Genomic DNA, 9,970 nt, shown 5'->3' with positions numbered 1-9,970 from the left:
GAGAGAGAGAGAGAGAGAGAGAGAGAGAGAGAGAGAGAGAGAGAGAGAGGTATAAAGAGAACACAAATCAACATCATTGAAGTCTGCCTCTAGACCTGTGGAAATAAAAAACAAGACAAAACCCAGAAACCACAACAACAAACAACATATATAATGATACTTGTAACATCATTAGAAAGTATTTTATACAGTACATGGTAATACAAGATGTATTTAGTGGCCACCACAATCCAACTGAGTGTGTATCTGATAAACACCTGGATCTAAACACCTGTGTGAGCATGTTTATCACTATAAGGTTTCTCCATAAGAATGTTCAATAGTGGCCCGTCCCCACAGGACACGAAGGTAACACAGGGAAGACCGGAACCACAGACACACAGCGGCCCCCAAGCCTGGAGCTCCGGGAGTCCCCCAACAGGGACAACCACACACCCCCAGAGAGAGAAGCAAAGGGAAGCCCTGGGCGATCCCCAGCAACCACAATGCAGAAACCCCCAGGAGGCTGCAGCGACGAGTCCACAGGCCCCGCCGGCAACCTGCCCCCCCAGAGTGGATCCGGCTCTCGCCCTCTCTGACACAATACAGATGTACAAGTCTGTATGATGTTGAAGCACTGGATGCTAAGGATTATTGTGCTGCACTTTATACAGCACTCTACCACACACACACACACGTTCATACAGCACTAGCATTACCATGTGAACTATAGCAGAACAGAACCTATGAGAATTGTGCTCCTGCTGTTCCGTGTTTTGAACTGAGACTAGCGTATACCTTAGATCTTTTAGCGTACCGTTGGGCGTTATTTTCAAGTACATCTCAGTTTATATCTTAGATCCTTATTTACTGTTTCTTTTTACACTTTATATTTTTGCTATTGTTGGATGTAACTGGGTCCCTGTGTACACAATTTTTTTCCACTTCATGTTCCACATTTTATGAGAATGACAATAAAGAACCTTGAGTTTTTCATTCAACCTTTTTCATACCGGTTAATCCCATTGAGCCTCATGGACTCATTTACAAGAGAGACCTGATTTTAAAAAAGAGCGATGACAACAGTAGACAACGACAACAATAGACAATCATAAAGGAAGCATACAAACTGAGAAGAACAAGTGAAAGAAAATGGTATTAAATAAACAAACAAACAAAAAAAATAAACCAGCTATGTTGTGAGGCAATGTATAATACTAAAAACAGGAATATGTCTGCATTGGTTTTTGCCAGGAACTTAGCAGATCAGAATCCTTGAATCCTATGCTTTCCTTTATGATTTTCTGTTCTTGTCTACAGTTGTCTACAGTTGTCTTTTGTTGTCATCATTTGATAAAAACCAGGTCTCTCTTGTAAACGAGTCCCCGAGACTCGATGAGACTTGTCCCTTACCTGTATAAAGGTTTAATGAAAATAGTCCTGTAAATCCCGACCCGTCCTTGAAAGCAGCCTCCCATCCGAAAGCAGTGCCGTAGCAGAAAGATGAATTTAGCTCCCTCCCTCCGTGACAGAAGAGAGACGTATGAGTGCTGTAAATCCCGAGACGTCCCTGAACGCAGCATCACCATCAGAGAAGCGCTGTTGAAAAGGGGGTTTGATCTGAAGACGTCGTCTAAAACTTCGCCATATTGATATTTTCGCCCTACTTTTGGGTCTTGAAATAACCTTACTAACGGTAAGTCACAAAAGACGAAATAAAGTTTCTGTGTTTTTTTTTTTTGTAGTAGTAGTGTTTGTTCGGTACACCGATCCGTTTTCGTAGTAAACTTTTTTAAACAACGGTTAAAACTGTTAAAAGTACCAAACGCTGGTTTTGTTCGGTCTGTTCGGAAGTAATGTGACTCCAAATGTTGTGTCCTCCTTTGTTCGTTGAGCCTGTTTGCAGACCTAAAAGGTTGATTAATTTGTTGATGTAGTTAATCTAACAAAGCTCGTATTGTGGTCAACGGTGATTAACGGTCCGGAACCGAGCCGAACGGACTCTGTTTCTCCAAAACAACTTCCGGTCCCCTCAGGGGGAACAAAGCTTCATTAACACACCTTTTAAAGAGTTTTATAGTTTAAAGATTGACTATTGTGCTGCTGTTATGACAGATGATGTCATATTGTAATAATTAACTTTTTGTTTGATTTATTTTTTTTAATCCAGGAACCTGATAATCATCAGCCATGGCTGTAGAAGGTGGAATGAAATGTATCAAGTTTCTTCTTTTTATTTTTAACTTCATCTTCTGGGTAAGTAGCAGTCAACACCTTCTCCACATGTAATAAATGAAAATAACACAAAGTCTTGTTGGGAAACCACCTTAAAACTCTGTGATGATGTGAAGTTTGTGCTGGTAGGAAGAAGAGAAAGTATAAAAACACAAGTTCTGATTGTTTTAATCCAGATACAGTAAACCAGATTTTCTTTCCTGGAGCCCGGCCTTGTTTTAAGGCTTTTCTTTTGTGACTTTGAGCACAAAATTAATCTTTGTTCTGCCCCTTTAGGGTTGTATACATGTAGTATACGGTATAATAATCTGTAAAATCAGCTAATGAACATTAAATAACCTGACACCCCTTCTTAGTTTGTACTGCTGAACACAGTGTTTGTTCACCATGTGACTCCTACGATAACATTTTTAAATGATTCTCCTTCTCTTCCTCCTTCAGCGATGCAACACTACTTTAGACAACGAACTTAAATGTAACGTTTCAACAACAGCAAGAGGAAGTGAAGGATTACACACCATATTAGTTTCACTGTAGTTAACTTGTAGCACTCAAAAATAGCATATTAGGTAAATTATTTAAGTGCAAGTAGAAATAATAAAGTCTTGTTACACATGTATTTGTCAAAAGATGTAACAGTAGTGTGGATAAATACTGGTCGTGCGTCAAGGTTCATCATCATCTCATGCACGTTTCAGTAAACGTTTGTTAAACAGTCAAGTCAAATTAATTATGAAGCACATTTAAAAACAGCAGCAGTTACCAAAATGCTTAACAATAAAAATCAGTAGCCATAATTTCATTAAAAAAGTATCCAAAATTAATTAAAAGCATCAAAAGAAAAACATAAAACCACAGAAATACTAAATAAAATCACACTGTGTTAAAAGTCAAAGAAAACAAGTGAGTTTTTAAGAGATTTAAAAACAGGAAGTGAAGTGGCCTGTCTAATGTTGGGGGGCAGACTGTTCCAAAGTTTAGTGCCCACGACTGAAAAAGCCCAATCTCCTCTGAGCTTCAACCAAAAGCAGCTGGTCAGATGATCTCAGTACCCGAAAAGGAAGATATGGTTGCAGTAGGTCAGAGAAGTATGAGGATGCAAGGCCATTCAGGCACTTAAAGGTCAACCGGATCATTTTAAAATCTGTTCTAATACATACAAGGAGCCAGTGAAGGGAGGATAAAACTGGTGAAATACAGTATGATCAAACCTACGAGTTCCTGTTAAGAACCGAGCTGCAGCATTTTGGATGAGCTGGAGACGTGAAAGGGAGACCTGACTGACCCCAACATAAAGCATGTTACAGTAGTCTAGTTGGGTTGTAAAGAAGGCATGGACTATTTTTTCAAGGGTGAATTGAGCAAGAACTATTGGGTTTTAAGGGTAGATAATTCTGACAATCATCAGCATTACAGTGAAAAGAAAGACCATCGTTCCTCAGGATAGATCCCAAAGGGAGCAGATACAGTGAAAACAGAAGTGGTCCAAGAATCGAGCCCTGCGGAACCCCACAGTAAAGAGGCGCTGAAGCAGGTTAAATATTACTAACTTTAACACAAAAGCTCCTGCTGTTCATATAAGAACAGAAATGACAAAGAGTCAGGTGACCTGACTGAAAGTTGTTGGATTGTATACCTGGATTATTGAGCATGGACTTTGTTGATAATAAAGAGTCAGTTTTCTTAGTTGTAAGCAGTAAATGACAATTTGATTCCCTGATGAGTAAAACATGTTTTGAAATCATTTGATTAATTAATTTTACACATCAGGATGACACAGTGTGTCTTGAACACACATCAGGCTCAGTCCCTGGTATTTTTACAGTACTTTAGTGGATTTACACATTCAAGTTTTAGATACTCGGGGATTCAGATAAATCATGTTATGAAATAAATACATTTTTTAGTTATCTTTTTTTAATTTATTTTGTAATCCATGCCAGTATTCAGTTTACACTCTTGGCTCAGTTTATTTGCTCTCTTCACTCCTTTTTGTGTCAACCATTAGCCACCCCTTTGACCCTGGCTCAAATATTGACATTGGCGTTGTCCAAGAGGAAATGTTTTCTGCTGCAGGTTACCACGGTTAGCACAAAAACCTGTCTGATAATGGGTCGTCTATCAGTACGGCAGGTAGCAGATGTTCACAGTCTCACAAAATACCGTATGCATGAAAACACTTCAGACCACTTGGAGCAGGAGATTTTATTCTTCTGTTTGTTTTGAAGCCACAGCACTGTGCTGCCTTTTATATATAATGGTTTGTTTGTTTTTTACATAAAGGAAACATTTACAAAGGGAATAAATAAGGAAAGAGTAGTAAGTAAAGGGCCCGGCATACTTTAACTGAAGCCGAACAGTCGACAAGCAGTTACGTGATTGCAGGATGTTGGTTTGTTTGCACACCTTTCATCATCTATGAGACGCAGAGCTCCTGGGAAACCCCTCCGCTGTAGTATACGTCACTCAGTGGGTTTCTTCCCACCAGAGTCTCCACTCTGTCCCTGCGTCAGCCGTTTGGCCACAGATCTATCATGAAGAGAACGCCACACTTTCAGCAGACACATGACTCTAAACACGTCTGCACAATCTCCATTCAAGAGTTTTGGGCCATTTGACTAATTTAGTGAGTTTGAGGAGTTGTACAGCTGAATGTTTGAGCACATTTCCACATTGATGAACACGCCCACAAACATCTGACCAATCACACAATCCTTGGCGCAAACGCCTGTGAGAAAAGTTCAGCCTGGGCCTTGTGTTGAGAAGGGGCGGGCGAAGCTGCTCTGCGGACAAAATGGCACAATTTTCATCATACAACTATGTCAATGAGAGCCCATTTTGGAGTATTCTGGCCGGGCCATTCACTTGCGACTGCAGTGTTTCATCCTCAAGAGAAATGTATTTTCTTTCCTCATCTAATCAGTGTAGCTTCCTGTATGAGGAACATGTTTGATTTTTTTTCACTGTTGCATGGATGTCAAGTGCAAAGAAAGAGTTAATCAGTAACTTACAAGTAACACATCGGCTTTATAAAGGTTAGACATACTTTCTTAATTATTCTTTACAAATGTTAAAAGATGGATTCATTAATTGAATTTGTCCATCCATCCCATCCATCTATTATTTTCCTCTAGTTCCAGAGTTGGGTCGCGGAGCTGCAACTTAAACAGGAATGCACATACATCTCTATTCACAGCCACGTCTTCCAGTTCTTCTGGGAGCTCTCCAAGGTTTTCCCAGACTAGACTAGAGACACAGTCTCTGTAGCGTGTCCTGGATCTGTCCCATGGTCTCCTCCCAGTTGGACATGCCTGAAAACCTCCCTAAGGAGGCATCTATGTGGCATCCTTACCAGATGCCCGAACCACTTGAACTGGCTCCTCTCAATGTAGAGTAGCAGCAGGTCTACTCTGAGTTTCTCCCAGATAATTGAACTTCTCACCCTGTTTCTAAAGGAGAGTCCAGTTACCCTGTGGAGAAAACTTGTTTTTTTTACCACTTGTATCCGCAATCTTGTCTTTTCGGTCACTACCCAAATTTTTGACCATACAATGTTTCCCCTAGATTACTGGCTGGGAACATAAACTGACCAATAAACAGAAAGCTTCACTTTGCAGTTCACCTCCCATTTCACTACAACGGACCGGCACAAAGTCTGCAATACTATGGAGGCTGCGCCGTGCGTCTGTCGATCACGCATTCCACTCTTCCCTCACTTGTAAACAAAACTTCAAGTTACTTGAACTCCTCCACTTAAGGCAGCACCCTATACCCAACCTGGAGAGGGCAGTCCACCCTTTTCAGACTGGGAACAATGGACTCAGACTTGGAGGTGTTTATTTTCATCCCAGCAGCTTCACACTTGGCTACAAACTGCTCCAGTGAGAGATGGAAATCATGGCACAAAGATTACAACTGGACCCCACTGGGCATTTGTGGAACAGTAATAGGGCAGGGCAGCTGACTTGGGATCAGAAAGTTGCAGGTTCGATTCCCTGTCATGCCTTCATGTCATGGTGTCCCTGAACAAGACACCCATTCTCTAACTGCTGTCTGGGCACTTACATAGCTGCTCACTTCTCCATGTAGACATAGCTCATGTGATGGATTAAATATAGAGAACACATTTCATCAATATATGGACATGTGCAATAATGACAATACATATCACTTTCACATCATTCGCAAATAGCAGAGATGGAAACCTGAGGCCATCAAACCAGATTTTCTTTCCCCCTTGGCTGTACCAAGAAACTCTGTTTGTAAAAGTAAAAGATAGAACTGGTGACGACAGGCAGCTTAGGCAGAGTCCACCCTGAAGGGGTCTGACACTGCTGGCAATGTGTACCACACTCTCTCACCACTTGCATAGGGACTGAAGGGCCTGTAGCAATGAACCTCCAATACCATACTCATGGAGCATCCCCACAGTGCACCTCGGCCCATACCAGCCCAGCACCTCTCACCATGGGCAACTCCAGAGTAGAATAAGGTCTAGCCTCTTTCAAGGAGATTGATTCCAGAGGCCATGCCATGTGTCTTGGTGAGCCCAAGTATATCTAGTCAGTTCCTTTCAACCCGACACCCAAGCTCAGGCTCCTTCCCCACCAAAGAAGTTTAATTCCATTTTCCCGAGAGCCAGCTTTGGTAAGCCAGGGACAGTGCACCAAAGCTGCGCCTTCAGCTACTGCCCATGGCACCATGCAATGCACCCAACTTGAATGGTCTCTTCTTTATGTAGTGGGCCCACAAGAAGGCAAACCCATGCAACTCATTCAGGCAGAGCCTGACCAGGCCCTATGTGTAGAGGCCCGGTCACCAGGTACTTGCCAATGAGCCCCTTCCTCAGGCCTGGCTCCAGGGTGGGGCCCTGGTAGCGTACGTACAAGCAAGGAACATTGAGCTATTCTTCTCTGTCCATACAAGTATTCTGAATTGCGCTTTGTCTGGCTGGTCACCTAGGCCCAATCTGCAATGAAAGACCCTACTAGGGGCCATTGCCCCGACAGCAGAGCACCTGGGATCATTTAGGTACACAAACTCCTCCACTACGTTAAGGTGGCAGTTTACGGAATTTGTTTCAGTGAAAATGGCAGAAGTGTACAGTGAGGTTGTGATGCAAGTTTCTTATGCTGTTTTTAAGCATTTGTATAAGTAATAATTTTGTAGAGGATAAGCTAAACAAATTTTATGACCAACTGAATATCTTTTTATCATACTATTATCCATCCATCCATTATCTTTACCCGTTTATTCCATTTTGGGTCACGGGGGTCGCTGGTGCCCATGTCCAGCAATCACTGTGCGAGGGGCAGGGTACACCCTGGACAGGTCGCAAGTCCATCACAGGGCCACATAGAGACAAACAACCATTCACTCTCCCACTCACACCTAGGGACAATTTAGAGTTACCAATTAGCCTAACATGCATGTTTTTGGTCTGTGGGAGGAAACCGGAGTGCCCGGAGAAAACCCACGCATGCACGGAGAGAACATGCAAACTCCACCCAGAAGGCCCCCGGACCGGGGTTTGAACCAGGGACCTGTTCGCTGAGAGGCAGCAGCTCTACCAGTTGCGCCACCGTGCTGCCCTCATATTATTATAAATTACTTTAAATTATTGTACTTGTCCAGTTATTAGAACAGAATCTATATTTCATAGTTTATTTTTATCAATCAATACCTGCATTTGACACATATGACAAATAAAGAACCTTGAATTCTTGAATCTTTGAATTTGAAAGTCCTGCCTCTAAAGACAAAAAACATATTTTTAATCTTAATGCTTTTAGTTTCTTTTTGTAATATAAGTTGTTTTAACCTGTTACGTTTTTTTCTAAATTATTTTATGAAGATTTGACAAATGGTATTTCAGCCTTTTTATTGTATTTGCATTTAAAACAATGACTGATGAGGATATTCCCCAGATATCCACAGTCAGAACATCTGCTGGCTAAGACATCTGCATCGTTTTTATGTCTATATTCTGATTTACTTCATTTTGTATTTTGCTTTGTGTGTTACCTGTTGTTCTGTCTGTACAGCACTTTGGCTGGCCTTTGTCGCTGTTCTAAGTGCTCTATAAATAAAATGGCATGGTATGGTAAGACAGGAGACAGAGACATGGACAAAAAGACAGGAGAAAGAACTGCAAGTAGCAGAAATGAAGATGTTGAGGTTCTCCTCAGGAGTGACAAGAATGGATAAGATTAGGAATGAGATCATCAGAGGTACAGCACAGGTTGAACAACTGGGAGATAAAGTTAGAGAGACCAGACTGAGATGGTTTGGACATGTCCAGAGGAGGGACAGTGGTTTGGACATGTTTGGAGGAGACCGGTGGTTTGGACATGTCCAGAGGAGGGACAGTGGTTTGGACATGTCCAGAGGAGGGACAGTGGTTTGGACATGTCCAGAGGAGGGACAATGGTTTGGACATGTCCAGAGGAGGGACAGTGGGCATATTGGTAGAATGATGTTAGAAATGCAGCTGCCTGAGAAAAGACAAAAGAGATGCAGACAAATATGGACCCAGTTAGAGAGGACATGGAGCTAGTTGGAGTGAGGACAGAGTGAGGACACAGAGGACATAGTGAGGTTAGAGGACAGAGATTGAGGAGGACATGCTAGGGAAAGAAGAACTGCTTTGTTCTCCATAGTGTCATGAATATTTGTCTTCCAGATTTTATGCGCGTTAACAGAAAACAGTCATTTACAAATTGCATATCAAAAAGGAAAAAAAAATTGTCATTTGTGCTTAAATAAAAACTTTTGGGAAGTTGCAGTTAATTTACTTATGAGTAGTTTTTGTAACAACTCTGTTTTGGATAAATCCCGTGAGCCCTGAACAATTCGACGTAAAAATCTGAACATTTACAATTTCTTTCACTTTAAAATCTTGATGGAAAATTTATTAGCTGTCAATTATTTTTATAACTGCTATTCTCTTGATTATACTTTAATGAAGGCAGAAAGGAATATTGTGTACTTGGTGGCATGAATTCAGTTTTTCCACTTGACTAAATAAATATCCTTATACAGAGACGTCTATTTAAATACACCAATAATCCTTTGGAAGCTATTATTATTAGTATTTCATTGTTTCTAATTATGTTTTTTGTTTTATATTTTTATTCCATGCGCTGTAAATATATCTTGTTACATTTTATTTGATGCTATGATATTTTTGTTAAGCACTTTAGTAACAGTTTCTGTTTTAAATGTGCGCTATAAATAAATCTGACTTGACTTGACTATAAACACACCACGTTTGGTTATGTTGGTACATTTATGTAAGTTATGTCTAAAAGGGTGGCACCGCTACCTTCAGTAACTGTTTGTCAATAACATGGTTCAAAAATCTCAAAAGCCATTAGTTGTTGTTTTTTATCCAGGTCAAATAAGGCAAGCGTACTTCACAACTATAAATAAAAATGTGGTAAAATATAAGTTTTATTTGTTTAAAAAAAAAAGATCAATCGAGAAATCTAACAATGTTTAAGTCAGGTCCTCTGGATGGATTAAATAAATAAATAAAATAAAAAATTAAAAACTTGTTGAAAACGTTTCGTCTTTTATCCAAAAGTCTTCAGTCTGAGGAGCTGCAACAAACTCAGTCTTATAAATAACACCTTCTCACAGTGGATCAACCAGTTTGCTGTTGACATCCAGAACTAGCTGTTCACATGATGAAGGAGGACCATCAGCCTAACCAGTGGCGGTCCTAGCCTATTTGGCGCCCCGGGCGAGCAACCCC

The 9,970-nt window shown here is 40.9% G+C and overlaps 1 protein-coding gene across 1 annotated transcript in view; it reads left to right on the top strand.

Moving 5' to 3' along the window:
• The first annotated feature begins 2,154 nt into the window (after window positions 1-2,154).
• The window catches only part of cd63 (CD63 molecule), a 14,014-nt gene continuing 6,198 nt past the window's right edge, over window positions 2,155-9,970 (top strand). The window contains exon 1 of the mRNA XM_037683813.1: window positions 2,155-2,235. Within this exon, the coding sequence (XP_037539741.1) occupies window positions 2,170-2,235 (66 nt within the window). The 5' untranslated portion in view covers window positions 2,155-2,169. The remainder of the gene's footprint in view (window positions 2,236-9,970) is intronic.

Source organism: Nematolebias whitei, chromosome 11 (assembly GCF_014905685.2).
Source record: "Nematolebias whitei isolate Nwh7 chromosome 11, NemWhi1, whole genome shotgun sequence".
NCBI lineage: Eukaryota > Metazoa > Chordata > Actinopteri > Cyprinodontiformes > Rivulidae > Nematolebias > Nematolebias whitei.
This window is presented reverse-complemented; position numbering and strand designations above follow the sequence as displayed.